Below are 23,524 nucleotides of genomic sequence, written 5' to 3'. Positions count from 1 at the left end.
TTCTCTCACACTCACTTAAGCTTAGTGTTCATCCATTGTAGTGGTTGAGGTTGTTCTAGCCAAGAGTCAAGTGCATTGCTTCCATTTGTAGAGCTAGTGTGGCACTTGATTGATCATCTCCACGCCGGGTTATTGCTTGTTACTCTTGGAGGTTGCCGCCTCCTAAACGGCTTGTGGAGGAGTTGCCCGGTGACCTCTCCGAGAAGATTGTGGAGGAGGCCCGGCACCGGTTTGTGAGTGGTTTGGAGTTCACCACCTTCGGAGTGAAGGAAGAACTACCCCCGAGTGATCGAGGCTTGGGTAGTCCTCTCCGTGGGCTGGCTCCCGCCTTGCCCACCCCTTGACGAAGGGGGCGTGCGGTGGCTTCGTGGTTGAGCGGTAGAGTTGGGCTCACCTCAACGGGGAGTAGGAAACCGGCGAGTTTCCGAACCTCGGTGAAAAATCTCTTGTCTCATCGTCTCATTTGATTGTCGCATTTACATTTGTGCAATTTACATTTCTAGAGACATACTTGAGATCATATCACCCTAGGATTGCTAAACATTGACATAGGAGTGTGATTTACTTTCCTAGAGATATAATTGAGCCACTATCACCCTAGTTTTGCAAAACATAACTTAGTTGCTTAGTTAGAGTTAACCCTCACCAAGCCTAGCAACTTAGGTTAGTTTTGATTAGGTGTCATTTAATTTTAAATCACCTATTCACCTCCCCTCTAGTCGACATCTCGATCCTACAAGTGGTATCAGAGCTTGGTCTCTCTTGATTGGGCTTCACCGCCTAGAGAGAAGATGTCGAACGAGGTGAACCATGTAGGGAAGGCTCCTATGTTTAATGGCACAAACTACTCCACTTGGAAAATTAAAATGTCTACTCACCTCAAAGCTATGAGCTTCCATATTTGGAGTATTGTGGATGTAGGCTTTGCTATCACCGGCACGCCCTTGACAGAGATTGATCACCGCAACCTCCAACTCAATGCGTAAGCCATGAATGCTTTGTTCAACTCTTTGAGCCAAGAGGAGTTTGATAGAGTGAGCAACCTTAAGACCGCATATGAGATTTGGAACAAGTTGGCGGAGATCCATGAGGGCACAAGCGAGTACAAGGATGCCAAGCTTCATTTCCTCAAGATCCAATATGAGACATTCTCCATGTTGCCTCATGAGAGTGTGAATGACATGTATGGGAGGCTCAATGTCATTGTGAATGATCTCAAGGGGCTTGGGGCAAACTACACCGATCTTGAGGTTGCCCAAAAGATGCTTAGGGCTCTACCGGAGAAGTATGAGACCCTTATTACCATGCTCATCAACTCCGACATGTCAAGAATGACACCCGCAAGCCTCTTGGGGAAGATCAACACCAATGACATGTACAAGTTGAAGAAGAAGGAAATGGAGGAAGCCTCACCTTCTAAGAAGTGCATTGCTCTCCAAGCCGAAGTTGAAGACAAGAGCAAGAGCAATGTGAATGAAGTCGATGAGGACTTGGAGGAAGAGATGGTCCTTCTTGCTAGAAGGTTCAATGATCTCTTGGGAAGGAGAAAGGAGAGAGGAAGGGGCTCCAACTCCAATAGGAGAAGAAATAGAAGACCCAACAAGACTCTCTCCAACTTGAGGTGCTTTGAGTGTGGTGAGAAGGGACACTTTGCTTCCAAGTGCCCTTCCAACGATGATGATGGAGACAAGTCATCCAAGAAGAAGAGTGGAGGCTACAAGCTCATGAAGAAGCTTAAGAAGGAAGGAAAGAAGATTGAGGCCTTCATCGGGGAATGGGACTCAAATGAGGAGAGCTCCGCCTCATCCGGGTCCGAGGAAGAAGGTGGTGATGATGCAAGCTCCAAGAAGAAGAAGATGGCCGTTGTTGCCATCAAGGAGGCTCCATCACTCTTCGCTCCACTTTGTCTCATGGCAAAGGGCTCCTCTAAGGTAACATCTCTTAGTGATAGTGAGAGTGATGATGATTGTGATGATGTTTCCTATGATGAGCTTGTGACTATGTTTGAGGAGCTCCATGCTTATAGTGAGAAGGAGATTGTCAAGTTCAAGGCCCTAAAGAAGGATCATGCTTCTTTGGAGGTCTTGTATGAGGAGCTAAAGACCTCTCATGAGAGACTCACCATTTCTCATGAGAAGCTTAAGGAAGCTCATGACAACCTCCTTTCCACTACTCAACATGGAGCTCACATTGATGTTGGCATATCTTGTGATTTGCTTGATGATAGTGCTACTTGCCATATTGCTCATGTTGCATCATCTAGCATTTCTACCTCTTGTGATGATCTTATGGATATGCCTAGCTCTAACTCTAGCTCTAGTGTTTCTATTTGTGATGCCTCACTTGTTGTTAAGAACAATGAGCTTAAGGAGCAAGTGGCTAAGCTCAACAAGAGTTTGGAGAGATGCTTCAAGGGTAAGAACACTCTTGACAAGATTTTGAATGAGCAACAGTGCATCCTTAACAAGGAGGGACTTGGATTCATTCCAAAGAAGGGTAAGAAACCTTCTCACCGTGCCACTCGTTTTGTCAAGAGCAATGGTAAGTATTGCTCCAAGTGTCGTGAGGTTGGGCATTTGGTGAGTGATTGCCCCGGTGGTAAGCCTCCTAAGACATGCGTGCTTGATTCTTATTATATGCTTAGGAAGGCTCATGATGGTAGTATTGTTGCTAGATATGTGGGTTCCCCTATACTTAGTGGTAAAAAGAATGCCATTTGGGTGCCCAAATCTTTGATCTCTAACCTCCAAGGACCCAAACAAGTTTGGGTACCTAAAAGAGCTTAATCTTCTTTTGTAGGTGAACTACCGCACCGGTGGGAGCCATTGGGTGCTTGATAGTGGATGCACTCAACACATGACCGGTGATAGGGCTATGTTCACCACATTTGAAGTAGGAGGGAATGAACAAGAGAAAGTGACATTTGGAGACAATAGCAAAGGAAAGGTAATTGGGTTAGGTAAAATTGCTATCTCCAATGATTTGTCAATTGATAATGTCTCTCTTGTTAAATCTCTAAATTTCAATTTGCTTTCGGTTGCTCAAATTTGTGATCTTGGCTTGTCATGTGCTTTCTTCCCGCAAGAGGTTATTGTTTCTAGCCTTCTTGACAAGTCTTGTGTGTTCAAAGGTTTTAGATATGGAAATCTCTATTTGGTTGATTTCAATTCTAGTGAAGCAAATTTGAAAACTTGTTTAGTTGCAAAAACTTCATTGGGTTGGCTTTGGCATAGGAGGCTAGCCCATGTTGGCATGAATCAATTGAGCAAACTTTCAAAACGTGATCTAGTTGTGGGCTTGAAAGATGTGAAGTTTGAGAAAGATAAGCTTTGTAGTGCTTGTCAAGCTGGCAAGCAAGTTGCATGTTCTCATCCTACTAAGAGTATCATGTCCACATCTAGACCATTGGAGCTATTGCATATGGATTTGTTTGGCCCAACAACCTATAAGAGCATTGTTGGTAATAGTCATTGTCTTGTGATTGTTGATGATTATTCTCGCTATACTTGAGTGTTCTTTTTGCATGATAAGTCTATTGTTGCCGAGCTTTTCAAAAAGTTTGCAAAAAGGGCCCAAAATGAATTTAATTGCACTCTTGTGAAAATTAGAAGTGACAATGGTTCCGAGTTTAAGAATACCAATATCGAGGACTATTGTGATGATCTTGGTATTAAACACGAACTTTCCGCTACCTACTCACCTCAACAAAATGGTGTAGTGGAGAGGAAAAATCGTACATTGATTGAGATGGCAAGGACTATGCTTGATGAATATGGTGTTTCCGATTCCTTTTGGGCGGAAGCCATAAACACCGCTTGCCATGCTACCAATAGGCTTTATTTGCATCGTCTCTTGAAAAAGACTTCCTATGAGCTAATTGTTGGGAGGAAGCCTAATGTTGCCTATTTTCGAGTTTTTGGTTGCAAGTGTTATATTTACCGAAAGGGTGTTAGACTAACCAAATTTGAAAGTCGGTGTGAAGAAGGGTTTCTTCTAGGTTATGCCTCAAATAGCAAGGCATACCGGGTCTACAACAAGAACAAAGGTATTGTGGAAGAAACCGCCGATGTTCAATTTGATGAGACTAATGGCTCCCAAGAGGGGCACGAGAATTTGGATGATGTAGGTGATGAAGGCTTGATGAGAGCTATGAAGAATATGTCAATTGGAGATGTCAAGTCTATTGAAGTGGAAGACAAGCCATCCACCTCCACTCAAGATGAGCCATCTACTTCCGCTACGCCAAGTCAAGCTCAAGTTGAAGTGGAGGAGGAGAAGGCACAAGATCCACCTATGCCACCAAGGATACATACCGCTCTTTCCAAGGATCACCCAATTGACCAAGTGTTGGATGACATTAGTAAGGGTGTTCAAACTCAATCTCGTGTCGCTTCGATTTGTGAACATTACTTGTTTGTTTCTTGTCTTGGGCCAAAACATATAGATGAAGCTCTTTGTGATCCGGATTGGATGAATGCTATGCATGAAGAGCTCAACAACTTTGCAAGAAACAAGGTGTGGACTTTGGTTGAAAGACCTAGAGACCACAATGTCATAGGGACAAAGTGGGTCTTTAGGAACAAACAAGATGAGAACGGGTTGGTGGTGAGAAACAAGGCAAGATTGGTGGCGCAAAGTTTCACACAAGTTGAAGATTTAGACTTTGGTGAAACTTTTGCCCCCGTGGCAAGACTTGAGGCTATTCGCATCCTTCTTGCATTTGCATCATGCTTTGATATAAAACTATTTCAGATGGATGTGAAAAGTGCTTTTCTAAATGGTGAAATTGCCGAACTTGTCTTTGTTGAACAACCTCCCGGTTTTGAAGATCCTAAAAATCCTAACCATGTTTACAAACTCTCAAAAGCTCTTTATGGTTTAAAACAAGCTCCTAGGGCTTGGTATGAAAGATTGAGAGATTTTCTTTTGTCAAAGGATTTTAAAATTGGAAAAGTTGACACCACCCATTTCACAAAAATCATTGGTGATGATTTCTTTGTGTGTCAAATTTATGTTGATGACATCATATTCGGTTCTACTAATGAGGTATTTTGCAAGGAATTTGGTGATATGATGTCTAGGAAATTTGAAATGTCTATGATTGGAGAGTTGAGCTTCTTCCTTGGACTTCAAATCAAGCAACTCAAGGATGGGACGTTCGTGAGTCAAACCAAGTACATCAAGGATCTACTCAAGAGGTTTGGCTTGGAGGATGCGAAGCCCATCAAGACACCTATGGCAACCAACGGGCATCTCGACCTTGATGAGGGAGATAAACAGGTAGATTTAAAGCTTTATCGTTTCATGATTGGTAGCTTGCTTTACCTTACCGCATCTAGGCCGGATATCATGTTTAGTGTTTGCATGTGTGCACGGTTTCAAGCCACTCCTAAGGAGTGTCACTTAGTGGCCGTGAAGAGGATTCTAAGATATTTAAAACATTCCTCTACTATTGGCTTGTGGTACCAAAAATGTGCTAAATTTAAGCTTGTTGGCTATTCTGACTCGGATTATGCCGGTTGCAAAGTGGATAGAAAGAGCACATCCGGTAGTTGCCAAATGCTTGGTAGATCCCTTGTGTCATGGTCATCCAAGAAACAAAACTCCGTAGCCCTCTCTATCGCCGAGGCGGAATATGTTTCGGCGGGTAGTTGTTGTGCCCAATTGCTTTGGATGAAACAAACCTTGTTGGACTATGGCATATCCTTCCCCAAAACCCCACTCCTATGTGACAATGATAGTGCCATAAAAATAGCCAATAACCCGGTCCAACATTCTAGAACCAAACATATTGACATTCGCCATCACTTCCTACGAGACCATGTTGCCAAGTCTGACATAGTCATTAGCCACATAAGAACCGAGGACCAACTAGCCGACATCTTTACCAAGCCTCTTGATGAAACCCGCTTTTACAAGTTGAGTAATGAGTTAAATGTCATAGAGTTCTCTAATGTGGCTTGAGATGAAACACCATGGTTGCTTCCTTCGCATATTGTATATTTGCTCCTATTTGCTCTTATGCTTTGGATTTATTGCCATTTGGTTCTACATTGCGAAAATGGAGCATGTCACATTAAGGGGGAGTTTTGCACTCTTGCATGTACTCTACTTCCTTTTATATGTGAGCAAATCAACTAGTGGTGCTAGTAGTATTTTCAAAATGCCCAAGTCAACATAAGTCAAAATTTTTGCAAAATCAATGTAATTTGAAAACTATCTCTTGGAAAATGTTTCAAAAGGTTCCCTATATGTTTTCCAACTCTCACTTTGCAAGAAAAATGATTTTTGAATGAAAATGTCATTTTGGCCCTCTTTTGAAGAATCTAGAATCTTGTTTTTGGCCAAAATGAGATTAAACCCCAAAATGAGATTGAGAAGGAATTTGAGAAAAGTTTCAAAACAAAGTTGGTAGTGAAGAAGATTTGAAATGTTTTTGGTATTCAAATCATATTTAAAAACCAAATATTTCAAAAGTTGTTTGAAAATCAAATTCGCCCAAAAACCCCTATAGACCATAAATGGTCACCTCATAGCACTCAAGTGAGTTTTGTTGCAAATCTTCATAAATTTCAAATATTACGAATGGTTGGCAATATTTCAACTCACACATTTCAAAATTGCTCCAAAAATCAAATTTTTGTTGAATTTTATTGTGTGGGGATAGCCGAACTGTGCAAGGGCTGTGCACAGTCGGCTGGGGGCCAGGCGGTCTGACCGGCGCTATATGCGCGGTCTGACCGGCTTGGTGGCGGCGGTCTGACCGGCCACTAGGGCCCGGTCTGACCGGCCGCACCCCGGCGGTCTGACCAGCCGAGTATAGCCGATCTGACCGGCCGGGGATGGTGGGCCCGGGAATCTTCCCTTTTCTTCTTTCTTCTTCCCCTACCCGACTCCATCTCCTCCCATTCATCCTTCTTCTTCTCCAACTCGAAATTTCTTCTCCTCTCTCCTCTCCCCTCTCCCAAAACCTAGCCACTTCCCTCCACCAAATCCTCTCGGTTTGACCGCGGATTTCTCTCTGGTTACATCGTAAGTGATTCTCCTCCGCTTCCTCTCTCTATTCCATGGATTGATTTGAGTTTTTATTGAGTTTGTGATCCATGGCATGGAACCCAAGGTGAAGGAAGAGGTGTTCTTCGATTTGCACCAATAGAGGGTAGTTTCTTGGTGTGATTCAACTCTTCAACCGGTAAATCACTCTCCCTCTTGTGCATTGCTCTCAAATCAGTCTATTTCAATCTCTAGGGTTAAGGGTAGTTTCCCCCATTATTCCAATCTTGATGAAATAGGCCATACCCTTTGATGTTCAAGTTCCAAACTTGTGCAATATCGTTCTAGCAATATTTTAGACTCTTTTGTGTGATTGTGGAAGGATTTGGTTGTGCTCCTGTCAGTGGCGGTCTGACCGGCAGGCAGTCTGACCGGCACCAAAGCGGCGGTCTGACCGGCCTAGGGCAGGCGGTCTGACCGGCCAGGGGCCGTCGGTCTGACCGACGTGATTGGGGTCTGACCGGCCCTGGCCCCCGGTCTGACTGCCCCTGACTGGCAGCACCCCCATTCCTCCCTCTTCACTATATGGCTTCTAAAATTGTTGCTTATCCATCCTTTGCTCCTTGTTTTTCAGCTATGCCTCCCCGCACTCGCCATGGTCGTCGTGAGCCCACGCCCAATCCCGTCAGTGAGAATGAGGAATCAAGCGGAGATGAGTATGTTCAAAGTGATGATGACAATATGGAAAATGTTGAGGGTGATGAGATGGAGGCAAGTGATGATGGTGATGACAATGGGAGTGGCAATGGTGAAGATGATGAGGCAAGTGATGATGGGAGTCCTCTCGATTCCACCATCCAATTTGTGCTTAATTTGAGGAATGCTCAACAATACACTATCCTCTGTCATCATGATCAATTCTGGAGGCCTAACGATTGTAATGATCCAAGATTTCATACACGGTTCCAAAAGTCCGTGTATGAACAAGTGTATGCCAACAAAGCCTTCGCCTAACACAAGTGGATTTCTTGGAGGCACATTGGTGAGACACCGGAGTTTGAAGATTTGCAAGAGATGTTCCGGACCGTTGGGATTGATAGAATTGTCACTATGAAGCAACCTTTTGATGAAGATCTCATCCGGCAATTCTATGCCACCGTATGGGTGTCCAGCGATTGTGATGCAATGAAGTGGATGTCGGGGACCCTTCGATGCTCTATCAACCGCCGTGAATTCAAGGAGCTCTTGCACATTCGCTTCAACAACGGGGATGACCTTCATGATGAGCACACCCACAACCCCTTCCCCATTGATCACTTTTCTCAGTTTTATGAAGAAGGGGGAAGGCACAGATATGGAAAGGTGGCGGGTTTGAGGGCTCTCCCAAGTGTGATCAACCGTATAGTAAGGACCACCATCCTCCCAAGATGCGGCAACAATGATGACATACGCGGAGTTGCTTGGCATGTCATTGATGCCATTATGGATGGTCGTCGGTTTGATGTTATCAACCTTATGATAAAGGAGATTGCCATCTCAAAGGGGACTATTGGACAAGAAATCTATTATGCTCCCTACATAATGAGGTTGATTCAAAGCAAGTTGGGACAAATTGGTCACAATTTAAAAGAACATAAGGAGTACAAGCCTCGTCTCCAACTCTCCACTCCTAGAGCTCCTCGTGTGCGCCAACCAACTTTTGATCAAGGTGCAAACTCAAGTGCAGCCCCTCCTCCTCCTCATGGTATGATCCAAGTGCTTTTTTCCATCCACAATATGCCTACTTTGGAATGCAACCCAATGAATACTTCAACCCAGTACTTGAGGCTATTAATACCCTAAGTGAAAGCATTCAACGCTTATCCACCGGGCATGAAGCACTGCATGAGGATGTTCGGGGCTTGCGCACCGATGTTGGCAACTTGAATACTTCGGTGGGAAGATTGCATACTAGGGTGGGTGTATTGGATTCTCGAGTCCAAACTTTGGAGAGTACCCAAGCATTTGTGTATCATCGTCGTCGTGATGCTCATCATCCTTCCACTTCGGCGCGTCCTCCTTCTCCACCACAAGAATGAAGACCTTTTTGATACTTGATGCCAAAAGGGGGAGAAAAGTGTGTTTCTATGTCTTGTGGGTTGGGACTAGTGGTAGTGAGGTTAGTCACCTCATATCTAATAGGTTAAGGAGGTTTGGGCTATATTATGTGTGGGTATGGGCTATTACTCTATATTGTGTGTTCCTTTTTGTTTTGTTGATTTCTATGTCATTTGGACCCTTCGTGGTCTTGTAATAGCCTATATTTATTTGTGAGCCCTTTATGTGGTTTTAATGTAAACTTGTGCTATGATGGATGGTTGGTGTGACATTGATATACTTGTGACCATCTTATGCATTCGGTTGATTCATATGTGAAGATCATATTATAATTTGTCTATGTGTTGTGCTATGTTGATATGTGAAATTGAATTGTGCATTGGCTACATATTTGCTATTTGTGATTGTTATGCATATGTTTAGGGGGAGCTTTTGCTTGTCAATGCAATATATGTCCATGTGCTCTATGTTTGATTATATATATTTGTGGTGTTTGTCATCAATTACCAAAAAGGGAGAGATTGAAGCATCTAAGCCCCCGGTGTTAATTTTGGTAATTAATGACAAGCGCTAATTGTGGACTAACCGTTGTCTTTGAGCTATACATTTTAAGTTAGGTCCATGTCATATGTGCGCATGGATGATTATCGATGGATTAAAATTGACGGTGCAAAGCAAAGGGAAAGGAGACGGTAAAACTAGCGCTTTAATTTAGAATTGATCGAGGTGTAGGGCGATCAAATTTACTAGTTTATTTGTTAGTTTTTGCCGTACTATCAAGGGTGGTAATGACCTAGCAAAGAGATGATTAAATTGCCACATTAGGTCATTGCATTTTCACTTGTGCTCACATTTTCTTCACACACACAAAAATCACCTTGCATTTTGGCCTGACCAGGGGCGGTCAGACCGGCCACATAGTGGCAGTCTGACCGGCGTGCCCTGGCCGGTCTGACCGACGCCTCAACGGCGGTCTGACCTGCGCATAAGGCCGGTCTGACCGGCGGCACATGCGCGGTCAGACCGGCCCCCTGGAGGCCGGGATGGTGCTGCTCGGGATGGCCGATACAGAGCCGACGGAGCCATATTCGGTCAGACCGAGCCGATGGCGGTCTGACCGAGCCGAGGCCGGTCTGACCGTCCACTCAATGCCGGTCTGACCGGCCAGGCTGATGGGGCCCTTTGATAGGGCTACAACAGCTAGTTTTCTAGCCGTTGCAGAGTAGCACGGTCTGACCAGCCACATACCTCCGGTCAGACCGGCAGAGCACAGAGTTGGGGGATTTCGCCCCCAACGGCTAGTTTTGGTGGGTGGGAGTATAAATACTCCCCCACCAGCAGCAAGGGGGCTCTCTTGGCACCCAATTCAATTACATACACCCCTTGCACCTCTCTCACACTCACTTAAGCTTAGTGTTTATCCATTGTAGTGGTTGAGGTTGTTCTAGCCAAGAGTCAAGTGCATTGCTTCTATTTGTAGAGCTAGTGTGGCACTTGATTGATCATCTCCACGCCGGGTTATTGCTTGTTACTCTTGGAGGTTGCCGCCTCCTAAACGGCTTGTGGAGGAGTTGCCCGGTGACCTCTCCGAGAAGATTGTGGAGGAGGCCCAGCGCCGGTTTGTGAGTGGTTTGGATTTCACCACCTTCGGAGTGAAGGAAGAACTACCCCGAGTGATCGATGCTTGGGTAGTCCTCTCCGTGGGCTGGCTCCCGCCTTGCCCACCCCTTGACGAAGGGGGCGTGCGGTGGCTTCGTGGTTGAGCGGTGGAGTTGGGCTCGCCTCAAGGGGGAGTAGGAAACCGGCGAGTTTTCAAACCTCGGTGAAAAATCTCTTGTCTCATTGTCTCATTTGATTGTCGCATTTACATTTGTGCAATTTACATTTCTAGAGACATACTTGAGATCATATCACCCTAGGATTGCTAAACATTGACATAGGAGTGTGATTTACTTTCCTAGAGATATAATTGAGCCACTATCACCCTAGTTTTGCAAAACATAACTTAGTTGCTTAGTTAGAGTTGACCCTCACCAAGCCTAGCAACTTATGTTAGTTTTGATTAGGTGTTATTTAATTTTAAATCGCCTATTCACCCCCCTCTAGTCGACATCTCGATCCTACACACCACCTCGCCATCGGCGGCATCGCTCGGAAGATCCGGATTTACAGGGTCGCCGAGCCGTCTAGCCCCGCCGGCTGCATCTGCGTCCCGGCCAAGCTGAGCAGCGTGCGGTGGCGACCGGGGCGGTGGCGCACGTGGGGTGCGGCGAATACGACGGTGTCGTGACGGAGTACAACGTGGAGCGCGGCATGCCGGGGTGGGAGCACGATGAGCACGAGGGACGGCAGGTGTGGGCGACAGCGCGGCATCGCCCCGTCCTCTTCGCGCTCCCCCTGGCTACCGCCGTAGCCGCCCTACCCTTGTCCCCCCGGGCACCGGCCGCCATCGCGCCGCCGTCGCCCTCCTCTCTCCCGTCTCGCCTGCCGACCTCTGCACCGCCGCTTTGCCTCGCGAGAAGCCGCCTAGAAAGAGAGAAGAGGAGAAAGAGGGAAGGTGATGACGTGGCTTCCTGACATGTGGGGCTCACGTGGGTCCCACGCTGACTCAACAGCCACATAGGATAAAACCGGGGTCAAAACCACCTAAGAAACTCGGGTGAACGGTTTTGTATAGTTAAGGGACCTCACGTATCTGGTTTTGCAGTTCGAGGACGTTTTTGTATCCGATGACAAGTTGAGGGACCTTCAGTGTACTTTTTCCAATTAACACAGCGCAATTATTCATAGGCCTAACGGCAAGCAAATCCACGAAGTAGAGGCCCAGGATTGGCCACGGAACGGAAGCCTCAATTCACCCAGATTTCATGTCTACGCACAAAACTGGCCCATTTGGCGCGCCATAAAGAGGCCAGCCCGTGTCCATCGCAATCAGCTTAGGCCATCTGGCGAGCCCACTCCGGCCACAGCCTTCCTCGTCGCCTCCGGTCTTCATCGGCGGGCGGCCGCCGGCAAATGCCACCCCTAGTTCCCAGCGTCCGAGCCAGCTGGCCCAGCGCCGCTAGGCGCTACTCCGCACCAAGGCGTCGCCCGCCGGAGGGACAACCCACGAGTTCGTCCCTCCTTGCCGGTCTCGTCTCCCTCCACGGCCGTCCCGATTGACGACGAGCAATGAAAGGTAACGGCATCGCAAACACCAAACGACTATTACTTCTCTCTTACAGGTACAAGCACACGGTGTTCAGATCGTTTCTCTCTCTTGGAATTGTCTCCCTTGATTTTGCAATTTTCACGGTGCTAGGCTACATCGCCGTAGAAGTTCTGAACCGTAATCTGGACAGCAGTTTTGATCTTCACTGCATGGTGCTCATATGGCTCTCCTTAGGCGTTGAAGGCAGGGAGCGAGGGAGCGGTGGATTGATGCCGATTTTTGGTCCTGGTGAGTACTGCTGGATTATGGACTGCCTGGAGTATTCTCACATAGATTAAGGGTTTGTCAGGTTAATCTCTATGTGATTGAAGGGATTTGGAGGGGATTAATTTCACATCTGTTGAGATGCGGAATTAATCCCTTGCACTCCCCTTCAACCCCTTCTTTATTTTTGGACTAGAAAAAATATCTGTGCATTGCTACGGAAAACTAAAATTATGATACTTTCATCATCCAAGCGCTTTAAGAGAATATTCTTCATATTGTGCATGAACACAATTTTTTGTCAATGTCTAGATAGAAGGTACCCCCACCGAAAGATCGCGGTCGTCTGAATTACCCCCTAAAGCACAAAACCAGATATTCTTCACCCCTAACTATGCAAACCGGACAAATTACCCCCTCGACCCAATCCGCAGTGGTTTTGGTCTACGTGGCGTATGCGTGGCAGTCTAGTCAGTATTCTATTTATAAAAAAATGTAGAACCCACCTATTATATCCTCTTCCACTATTCCTCTCTCTTATCTCTCTCACTCCCTGTCTCACTCTTCCCCCCTCTCTCTCTCTCTCACGCGCACGGCAGCAGGCGGGGGCGGCGACAGCGGCGCGCATGCACGCGGACGAGGGCCGGAGGCAGCAGCGAGGACGGCGGCACACACAGCGGGGCGGGGCGGGGCGCGAGGAGGCGACGCGACGGCGGCAGCATGCGAGCACGCAGACGGGGCTCGAGACGATCACAGCGACGGGTGACGGCGCGCGGCGCGGGCGGGGTTTGATGGGAGATGGCGATGGCACGCGGCGTGAGTGACGACAGGCGACGCGACGGTGCGCGGCGCGAGCGATGACGGCATGCGGCGGCACGGGGCGCGGAAACGGCGATGACGACCGCCCCTCCTCGAGTTCCGCCGCGGGATCGACGAGCCGCCGAGCAAGCTCGAGCTCCTGCACGCGGGATCGACGAGCCACCACCTCGAGTTGGGCCCGCTGGAAACGCTGACGATGATGCGGAACTCTGCGTGGATGTGGCGGCTCGTCGATGAGGACGAGCGCGCGGGGCAGAGAGAGGTCGAGGCCATGAGCCTGCGGCCACGTGCGTGCCGCCGTGCGCGCCGCAGCGCCGTGCATGCCGCCGTCCTCGCCGCCTCCGGCCCCTGTTTGCGTGCGTGCCGCCGTCCTCGCTGCCATGTGCGTCTCGGCCAAGCCGCCGCCTCCGGCCCCCGTCGGCGTGCGTGCGTGCCTCCGCCGCTACCCCCGCCTACTAATGTGCGCGTGAGAGAGAAAGAAGAGAGAGAGGAATAGTGGAAGAGGATATGACAGGTGGGTCCCACATTTTTAATAAATAGAATATTGACTGGACTGCTACGCGTACGCCACGTAGACCAAAACTACCACGGATTAGGTCGAGGGGGTAATTCGTCTGGTTTACATAGTTGAGGTTGAGTAATGTATGGTTTTGTGGTTCAGAGGGGTAATTTGGACGACCGCAATAATTCATGAGTAATTCATACCTTTTCCTTTTTCTTCAAAACAGCATATTCCACATTAACCAAACATACGGACTTCGTGTCACACTCGAACGTAATCTCGATCAGATATAGAGAAAAAGTTACAACTTCAATGTACAAGTCCGGCCAAGCAAAGATTATCAATGAAATTCACTCTACAAACTAAACTCAACGGCAAACAAAATCTAACCATTGAATAACTTCACCATCGAGGCAACTCTTTGCATTGCAGGTCTAGAAGCGATTCGAATTGATAACGCAGGTACACGCAGCTTCTTCCAAATCATGAGATACAGAGTATCTTTCTAGCAGTAGAACGGCAGCACGAGCTAGCTTGATGCCGCGTGGGCAGTCCAGCCCAAGCTCGGCATAGAGAAGCTTTGCTGAGATTCGTGGTGCAGGACATGCGTCGCTTAGATGAATCAAGTCTTTCGGATGAGAGTAAAAGACTACAGTTACACGGTTCACACGCGTCTCGATTCTTCGCCTGACCTTATCTCTTTCCTTTCTTTTTTTTTCAAATCGGTCTTCGCTCCTCCGCCTGCCCACCTCATCTCCTTGAGCTTTTTACATGTTTGCCATTAAAAAAAATAACCCTACCTCTATGCCACTAAAAAGTTTAAGTCTCCCCCTATGCTATCGTCGAACTTTATCGTGCCCTCCACACCATTCCGTTGCTATTCTGTTAGGGTCAAACCGTTTGACAGCTCTGACATGTGGGCCCGGATAGAAAAAATGTCGTTTCTGCCCTTTCAGTCACGGGCCCCACCTGTCATACTCTCACCTCCCTCTATCCCCTCTTTCCCTCTTCCTCTCTCTCTCGTGAGCAGCGGTGGCCAGCAGCCGGTGGCGGGCACGGCGCGCCATCAACCCGAAGGAGCTCCGCGGCAGCAGCGTGGGTAGAAGAGAAGGAGGCGGGGAGCGAGGCGAGGAGCGGGGCGAGGAGCTCAACAACAGCGCCGGACGCACCCCCGCCGAGGATGGAGGAGCGGCGAGCAGAGAAGATAGGCTTCTCGCCGTCGGTGCGGGCGCCGAGGTAGCCCTCCCAGCGTTGGTGCAAGGACGGGCGGTGGTGGCGCACGGTGATAAGCGCCTCTCCGGCGGGGCCGAGGAGCGCGAGCTCACCGTCGGAGGCAGCTTTCCCTCCGTGGCCGCGGCCGTGGCCGTAGGTGTCAGCGCGGAAGGCGAGGCCACCGGTGCGGTGGTCGTAGGCCGCGCAGCCGTCGCCGGGGGAGAAATCGGGAGCGGCGGTGGCCGGCGGCATGCCCCTCGCAGGCGGCGATGTGCATCGCCGTGCTCACCCCTGCCACCGCCGCCGTCGATGTAGGTGACGCCGCACCCTCGCCATGCCCGCCGGAATCTGGCGAGCTCCACGCCGGCGACCCTGCCACCGCCGCCGGCGATGCAGGTGATGCCGGACCACGCCCGCCGCGCCCCCGCCGGCGAGCTCGCGCTCCTCAGCTCCGCCGGAGAGGCCGGCAGCCGAGGCGACGATGGGCGGGGTGGCGCGGCGAGGCCGGCGAGTAGGGGGGTCGTCGTCGGGGATGCGTCAGCTCCTCGCCGCCATGGGGGCCGCTGAGGAGGCCGCGGCCGCCGCCGCCGCCGTCCGACGCTCTTCGTCGGTGGCGCCCTCCGTCCCGGCTATCCCTCTCTCTCTCTTCTCTCTCAACCCTAAGGGTAACAAAGTCATTTGGCTGCGCTGTTCGACACCGTTAGGACTAAAAGCGAACGGAATGGTGTGGAGGGGGTGATAAAGTTTGACGATGGCATAGAGGGAGGCTCGAACTTTTTAGTGGCACAGAGACAGGAGTCATCTTTTTAATGGCACACAGGTAAAAATCTCCGTCTCCTTCTGTCCTCCGCTGCGATTCCTTCTCCCCCAACCAGCGGCGCCCTCCGTCCCTCTACGCCGCTGCCCCTCCCTCGCCCCGACCAGCGGCGCGGCGCCGCTCCCCCTCCTCCCCCGCCGGCGATACCGCTTCCCCAACCCCTCAGCCAGCTCGCCCTCTCCGCCGCTGCCACTCCCTCTCCCCCAACTGGCGGCACCGCTTCCCCTCCTCCTCCCCCCACCGGCGACGCCGCTTCTCTTGGCAGCCGGCATCTCAGCTGTGGTGCCCTCACACCGCCCCCCCCCCCCCGGCCTGTGGTGCCCTTTCCCCGGTGGGTGGCGTCTTCTCGGCCGGCGACGGCACCCTCCTCGCCGGCGCACGGCGGCGCGGCCACCAAGCTACCACGGCCTCAAGGCAGCGGCGTCCTTGGCTCCCATGAGCAGTGGCGGCGTCGGTGATTTAGTTTCTCTTATTTAATTTTTTTTTCATGATTTTGGATTTGTGATTTCGTGATTAAGTATATTTGTGATTCATTTTCTATTGTTTATGTATTATGTTGGCTCAGATGGATCGGATTGGGGGATTAGGTTTCTTCGGATCAAATTCTAGATTAAATTTGGTATTTGTGCTGTTTTTGGTTGGTTGATTGATTTGGGTATTTAGCACGGGGATTTTTTTAGACGGACTCGGACTCAAACAACAGAAACGGAACCCTTATGAATTTTTTGATACGGGCGATCTGGGAGGAATCGGGCACAGGGAATCGGACAAGCGACGACGTACGAAATTGCATGGCAAAAACATCTTAAACTTTTATAATAGGTAAAGATAAAGATAAAGATTAACCGAACAATCCTGCAGTGACTTTTCGCACACTTTAATTGGATAATAAGGCAGGTTTGCGTGACAAGCTGATAAGCTGGTTAGGAAGAGTGAAAGGCCATTGTTTATAGGAAGAGTGAAAGGCTATTGTACAGTACAAATTATAGAGGCAAGTTTCTCTTCGGCAGCTTGAGAAATGACAGAAGCATAGCATGCAAATGGAAAAAAAAAACAGTTCCTGTGGGATAACTTGCATTTTTTGCTGAAATCATAAATTCTATTTGCCTGTCCATATCCTGTGTATTACTGCTGGAATTTTGATGTGTTTTAGGCTTACGTTCCACCAGGCCCCTATCGGGTTCCTTTTAAAATGTTATTGTTTGAGATAGAACAGTACCCAAAACCAAAAATGTAGTAAATATCAGGTTAAATATGTACGACTTCTTTTTTTTTTTTTCATTTCAGTTCCAAGCTACAGAGACAATAACTCAGATCACTGTATTACAATGCGCAAATAGCCCATCTCCAGTATTTTTTTTAATCATCTCAGTTTTAACAGGCAATACTATCCTTCGTTCACAGGTCATATGTTTCATCAGTGTAAAGGTGTAACCATTTGGGGATTAGTATTTCCATTATCTTCTTCTGTTATGTTCCTTTTGCGCATAGACCTTTTCTTTCCCTTATCAAAGTACATCATACTATGAGGCCATCTTGGCTACGTTATACTAGTCAAGTTGAATTTTCTTAGATATGATGGCATTGACTTTTGTAAGATGACTAAATTGCTAATGCTTTGGATACAATATCTTAACATTTAACATGAATGGGATAGGAAGAAGACTGTGTTGTAGTTTTTGGTCCTAGAAATAGTCGTGTGCTTTGATGATAAGTAATATGTGCACTCTTGCGGTTGCAACTTGTTGATGTGATAAAAAACTGAAACGTTAATATGTATCTGATAGGTGAAGTCAAGCTATAAAACTTTAAACAATACACGATTTGTGTCGTATTCCCTTCTTTTTACAGCTTACTGGTCAAACAGCTGGAATTTCCATCAAGTAAAATCATCTATGGGACTTTGACTTTTGATTGCAAATAAGCTTGCAAAATGTGTTGGAGTATCTTCTTGTTGTCACATCTCTATCGTGTACTCCCTCCATCCCATAAAAAACGAATCTAGGACCAGATGTAACATATTCTAGTACGATGAATCTGGACATATGTATGTCTAGATTTGTAGTACTAGAATATGTCACATCCGGTACTAGGTTGGTTTTTTGTGGGACGGAGGGAATAGGTGTATTGCATGTAAGCATTGTGAAACCAAAACTGAAACTATCTGTAGTCATTGTCATGCTGCATTAGGTGGGAGGGGGAGGTACATGATATTTCAAAAGTTGGCATAACATAGACCTGAACATTTTTGTATTCTGGTAATAAAGAAATACATAAAACCAATACTTCTGTAGTTCTGTGGAAATTGGTATCTCCTGTAGACTCTATTGTTTCTATGAGCGCTGTGTTATTTCCTGCATGTTTCACCCTGGACCCAGGTTATGCAACATCTGCATAGAAATCTTGAATGGTAACCCGGACTGCTATTGGAATTCTCACCGACTTCTTTTCATTGTGCCAAGTAAGGCTGCCAAATGTATAGTCCCCTTGCAATTTCCATAGAGGTGAAAAACTAACCTTGAAGGTATGAACTTTGTTTGCAGCATCAAAGACAAGAACAGATGGCTCAACAACCATTTTAACTCCAGGCGGGCTCTGGATTTCAGCGTGGTAAATTGCATTAACCTCGCCTACATTTGTCACTGTTCTAGATACTGTGGTTGGATTCCTGAGATCAGGAAGAGCGATTGATGGTAGATTCAGGTGATACCCAGGTAGCATTGTTGCATTACAGCTGACAGATGTCTTGATGATGCACCCAAAAAACTTGTTATAATCGCTTGGATCGATGTCATAAATGAGGCCAGGATCAGCTGCCCTGTTTGGGTTAATGTTTCCACCTCCATAGTCAAATGGATCAGCAATCTTCCGAGGCACTCCTTCTGCCAGTATTGGCATGCCTCGTTCGTCAGTTACAGATGCTTTGATATACAAAATGAAACAGAGGTAAGAAAAAATGCAGAAAATCACATTTACAAGCCACACTTTAAATTTCCACTAGCATGGTTACCCGTGGTGACAATGGCCGATTTTATTGCCGCTGGGGACCAGTCTGGATGGAGGGCTTTCAGCAGCGCGACAACACCTGCTACATGTGGCGTTGCCATTGATGTTCCTGTGCCAAGTTGGTAGTGATCTTTCATGGCTGCTAAAATGTTGGATCCTGGTGCAGCTATGTCAGGCTGTGATAGAAGCAACAAGACCATTGGTAAGATGAGGAAACACCGTGGCTTTCTACCGGAGGCTAAGTTTTTCTCCTAAGTTGGAGTTACGTACCTTGATAATATCAGGGTAATCAACCGATGGACCTCTCGAGGAGAATGCTGCTACTTTTGGCGCCAATACTCCTTCTCCTGTGATAGTGCGTGCCGGTTCGATCTTTGCCATTGGTGAGCTGCTTAAAAACGATCATAAATTTTGTTCTAGGAAGTGTTAGAACTCATTACATAAGATTGTAATCATTGTGTATCTTTGCAGTTTGTTCTACCTTGCTTCGCTGATGTACGAGCCGATCAGATTTGCACTTTCAAGGTCCACGAGAACACAGGCAGTGCCGTTGCAGGCCGTTGTGATGCCCAGGAGATCAGTCGTGTACTGAGCAAAGATTAGGCCAGAAGCCCCAGCACCCAGGACGGTTTTCAATGCTAGTGGAAAAAGTACAAGTGGTGATATCTCGATGGAGATGCACAGCACAATTCTCCCCTTCACATCCGTGCCGTTCAGATCATCCTTGGTGCATCTATCCACAAGAAAACGGTAACAACCCATTAGCTTCATATTCCCTGATTTATTGATAGAAATTAAGCAGAAAAACATTGGCGAAGCTTTTTTTCTTTTTTGCCATACAGGCCTCCATATGCTAGAAGTCTGAAGCTGCTGCCTGATGAGTTATTCCCTTCGTAGTAGTACATGGACTGTCCCTGCAAAATAGCCAGATTTTTGGACAAGATAAGCCGTTGACCAATGAGCACACATCGTGTGGTGATTAATGGATCACGTTTGTGCCTCGTACCACAATCTGGCGCTTGTCCCCCAGAGTGATCACGGTCGGGAACGACCGGTCAATCTTGCTTGCTGCGACGGTGATGACCCAAGGAGCAGTGTTCCTGACTACCTGCGGCGCAGGCCCAAAGTTCGTGGCTGCGTACACAACGGTGATCCCCTTCTGGACGGCGTGCAGCGCGCCGAACGAGTTCTCCAGGGTACCCAGGGACAGCGACAGCACGTCCACGCCGTCGTGGATCGCGTCATCGATGGCGGCCAGCACGGTGGCGGAGTTCCCTGACCCGGCGCCGCCCCTGCCCCAGACGGACTTGTACACCGCGATGCGCGCCCAGGGCGCGCCGCCGCGGGCGGTGCCCGCGGCCAGCCCGTGGAAGCTGACCGCCTCCACGACGGAGCCCGCCGCGGTGGACGCCGTGTGCGTGCCGTGGCCGTTCACGTCGCGGGGCGAGAGGTAGTCGATCTTGAGGTCGTCCTCGTCCACCCCGGCGTGGTAGAACCGCGCGCCGATGATCTTGCGGCTGCAGTTGTTGCTGCCCCATCCTTCTCCGACCTGACACACGCCCTTCCACCGTGCCGGCACCGGCCCGTACCCTTCGTCGCTGAAGCTTCTCGACTCCGGCCATATCCCTGTGGCAAGTGCACCACCAGACCGGCTGCATTATAATGGGATTGCGGCAGAAATGGCGCCACCAAAAACATTTGAACGTGCGCTCTAGACTAACCGGTGTCAACAACCCCGATGATTATGTCTTCTCCGTAGTTGCTCCTTCGGAGTAATTCACTGGGGTTTTGGTAGTTCAGCCCCAGGAAATCCCAGCTCCGTGTGGTCGTTGTCTTGTACCTCCTGCTTCTCTGCACACTGATTACTTCTGGTAACTCTGGAGATATCAGACGCATTAAGCAAACCGCACATGGTGAGTTTATCGGGATAATCATACTGCTCGATTAGAATCAGAATGTGAGAAGTATAGATGATCGGTATTCTAGCCAAGTGAATCGATGTATCATCCTCTTTTCGGAATGGGTATATCAGTTTATTGGTAGGATCATCTGACCTGCAAGTTGTTCTGCTTGCTCTTCTGTTAGCATTGCAGCAAATCCTGAGAATCCATGCTTGTAGTTATAGATGATGGAAGATAAGGATTCCTCTTTACTGAAAGTTCAACATGGTTAATTGGTTAGCAAGAAATGGTTGGTTAAGCTCTTGAATTTCAAAGTTCAGATGTTTCATCAAAGAACCTTTGATACAAAACCATAAAGGTGAAAGTATACAAAATATCATGTGATCAAAGTCATCAAACTAACTGACAGTGACAGAGATCACCTTCCAAGAACGCTTGAGAGTGTATCATGGTGGGAAGCAACAACATCGTCTGTGTGTGCATGCTTTCTGTCACCTAGATACGTTATGTAGAGCTATAGCAGAGGGTGTTTAGAACATTTCTTAGTCCAATCTCTTGAAAAGCAAATCGTGAAGGAGGCATGCTAACCTTGCGCGATCCGTGCGCTCTGATGAACAGCATCCAAAAGCAAAGTAGCAGCACTGAAGCCAAACGTTGCTGACAATAGTGGAATTCCATTTTTCTTCGTTGTGTAATTGTAGAGCGAAAGAAGGCCAATTTATAGGTGTGAGATGTCTGAATTTGATGGGGTCATATTCTTCAGGTCAACGAAGTTAGTTTTTCTCAAGCGCCCCTTTCCTTTGCAATTTCCTAACTCAAAATCAACTAAGGAAGCGCCCCTTTTCTTTTCAATTTCCTAACTCACAATCTTCCTTTCACATCTTATACGAACTTTTTTACAGAGCACACATCTTATACGAACTTGTAAGACCTATGTTCGTGAAGTGCGCGTAGTTCAATTGGTTAAATTTCTTGTGGTGGAATTTGTCCATCCGAATTTAAGTTTTAGATTGACACCATAGTTGCTCGTATTTATGATTAATTTTTTTTTGAGTGGTAAACATATCTCAAGATATGAAGTGCCAGTCTTTCAGACATAGTGAGTGTGCACGTTTGTTTGTAGTAGTACTATGTTTCTTAAAAAAAAAGAAAAAACAAGCTACCTAAATACTCCCTCCGTAAAAAAAAAAAACTCAACCTAGTACTATATGTTCAAATTTATAGTATTAGGATGTGTCGTATCCTGTACTATATTGGTTTTTTATGAGACGGAGGGAGTACACCTGTTAAGGCTGCAATGCATTTCCGTGAACACAATTTAGAATCTAAACGGTTCAGCGTTTTAAACCAATCCGTGCTTCCATCTGCTTGCGAAATGACATCTTTGACATAACAATATGAAACAGATCATGCCACGACATATACTACTAGGTTGCAACCGCGTTTGACTAATCGGAGCATCGAGCCTTATAAGCCATGTAAATTAACTCATCCAAGGTGAAAGCGCGACGCAGATAGGTGAAAAGCATGCGCGTGTGTGTTTTGAAAGTCCACTGCCAAGTGCCAACCCAAGTGCACTCTTCCTCTCTCTCTCTCTCTCTCTCTCTCTCTCTAATGCAGAAGTTAACGTCACTTATTAAAATTTGTCCGATTCAGTTAGTGGAACAAGTAGATCATCGAGTTTCCTTCAGTTGTCGCTTCCATCGGAAAGCTATTTGTTCTCAAGCCCACCAATAAAATTGGATCGCATATAAGAATATGGAATAAGATCACTTTGACTCCCTCAACTGACCGCCGAATCTAAATCATATCCCTCAACCGCAATACCAGAAATCTTGACCCCCGAACTTACAAAACCGGTGCAATTTGACTCCCTCGGTGGTTTTGGAGGGTGGTTTCGCTGACGTGGCGCACACGTGGCAGTGTTGACCTAGTCTTTGTACCACGTGGCATTGACGTGGCGCTGATGTGGAATTAAAATAAAAAAGTATATGCGGACCCATTTGTCATTCACAAAAAAAAATTGTGGGATCCATTGGTCCCACGTATCATCCTCCCTTATCCCTTCTTCCTTCTCCCTCTCCTCCCTTCTCTATCTGTCCCTCTTTCTCTTCATGTGAGAGCGGCGTCCGGAACGGCGGCGGCGACGGCGGGCGATGGACGGAGCGGCGACGGCGGACAGCACGGCGACGGCGTATAGTGGGGGTCAAACCACCCCACAAGCTTTGGCGAGATTCGGAACACGGCGGAGGAGTTCGCCGTCGCCGAGATGCCGCAGCCGCCGCCGTCGGTGTGCACGAGGAGCGTCACCTCCGTCGCGCTCCCGACGCATGGAGATGGCGGCGGCTGCTGCCGCGTGCCGCTCTCCCCATTCGACGCGTACTGGGCGCGCTGCTGCTCGTTCGCCACCACCACTGTTCGGAGACGTGTCCGTGCACTCAGGGACTCCCTCGAGGCATTGCTCCCGGCGTTCTACCGCTTCGCCGGTGCGCTGGTCTACTCGCCGGAGGAGGAGGGGGAGGAGGAGGGGTCGCTGTCCATCGTCGTGGAGGCCGGTGGTAGTGTGGCATTCGTGGAGGGCGAGGCGTTCGTGGTATCGGTGGTGCGCTTGCCGCGGGGGATGATGGCGGCGGGGCTAGGGCCGCGCTTTGCCATGCAGCAGCAGCCGACGGTCTTCGCGTCGCCTCCGCCGCCGCCGCCGCAGTAGCAAGGATTTGGCTTCAGCGGGTCCGGGACTGGAGCGGTGCTAGTGCCACGGGAGA

At 48.2% G+C, this 23,524-nt stretch overlaps 2 protein-coding genes and 1 long non-coding RNA gene across 5 annotated transcripts; 1 reads left to right on the top strand and 2 right to left on the bottom strand.

The window, feature by feature from the left end:
• Positions 1-13,912: 13,912 nt before the first annotated feature.
• On the bottom strand, positions 13,913-15,389 carry LOC127782149 (protein LURP-one-related 12-like). Its single transcript, XM_052309227.1, has one exon. The coding sequence runs from the start codon at positions 15,288-15,290 to the stop codon at positions 14,817-14,819; it is 474 nt and encodes a 157-aa protein (XP_052165187.1). The 5' UTR covers positions 15,291-15,389; the 3' UTR covers positions 13,913-14,816.
• Positions 15,390-17,965: 2,576 nt separating this feature from the next.
• LOC127782182 (subtilisin-like protease SBT3.10) lies at positions 17,966-21,596 on the bottom strand. The gene is made up of 10 exons (XM_052309260.1): positions 21,351-21,596; positions 21,185-21,276; positions 20,916-21,013; positions 20,583-20,738; positions 19,868-20,487; positions 19,702-19,775; positions 19,343-19,594; positions 19,132-19,249; positions 18,866-19,037; positions 17,966-18,776 (listed from the first exon to the last, which is right to left on the bottom strand). Exons 1-10 carry the CDS (start codon positions 21,438-21,440, stop codon positions 18,235-18,237), a joined length of 2,214 nt encoding a protein of 737 aa, XP_052165220.1. The 5' UTR covers positions 21,441-21,596; the 3' UTR covers positions 17,966-18,234.
• Positions 18,382-19,953, top strand: LOC127782189 (uncharacterized). Of its 3 annotated transcripts, none has more exons than XR_008019143.1 (5): positions 18,382-18,465; positions 18,590-18,801; positions 18,907-19,244; positions 19,333-19,611; positions 19,704-19,953. It is a non-coding gene; the product is annotated as an uncharacterized LOC127782189 (long non-coding RNA). The 3 variants fall into 3 exon arrangements; XR_008019142.1 differs by having other exon boundaries at positions 18,385-18,465; positions 18,570-18,801; XR_008019141.1 differs by having other exon boundaries at positions 18,399-18,465; positions 18,559-18,801.
• Positions 21,597-23,524: the final 1,928 nt, after the last annotated feature.

The sequence above is a fragment of the Oryza glaberrima genome, chromosome 1 (assembly GCF_000147395.1).
Source record: "Oryza glaberrima chromosome 1, OglaRS2, whole genome shotgun sequence".
NCBI lineage: Eukaryota > Viridiplantae > Streptophyta > Magnoliopsida > Poales > Poaceae > Oryza > Oryza glaberrima.
This window is presented reverse-complemented; position numbering and strand designations above follow the sequence as displayed.

Bases quoted from the DNA above. Each gene is read 5' to 3' on its own strand.
- LOC127782182 (XM_052309260.1), bottom strand. From the start codon at position 21,440: ATGGAATTCCACTATTGTCAGCAACGTTTGGCTTCAGTGCTGCTACTT. The intron at 21,014-21,184 runs GTGATCTCTGTC...TTGAACTTTCAG, and splicing joins CTCTCAAGCGTTCTTGGAAG to TAAAGAGGAATCCTTATCTT. The intron at 19,595-19,701 runs GTATGGCAAAAA...TCTTGTGGATAG, and splicing joins CTTCTAGCATATGGAGGCCT to ATGCACCAAGGATGATCTGA.
- LOC127782149 (XM_052309227.1), bottom strand. From the start codon at position 15,290: ATGCCGCCGGCCACCGCCGCTCCCGATTTCTCCCCCGGCGACGGCTGC.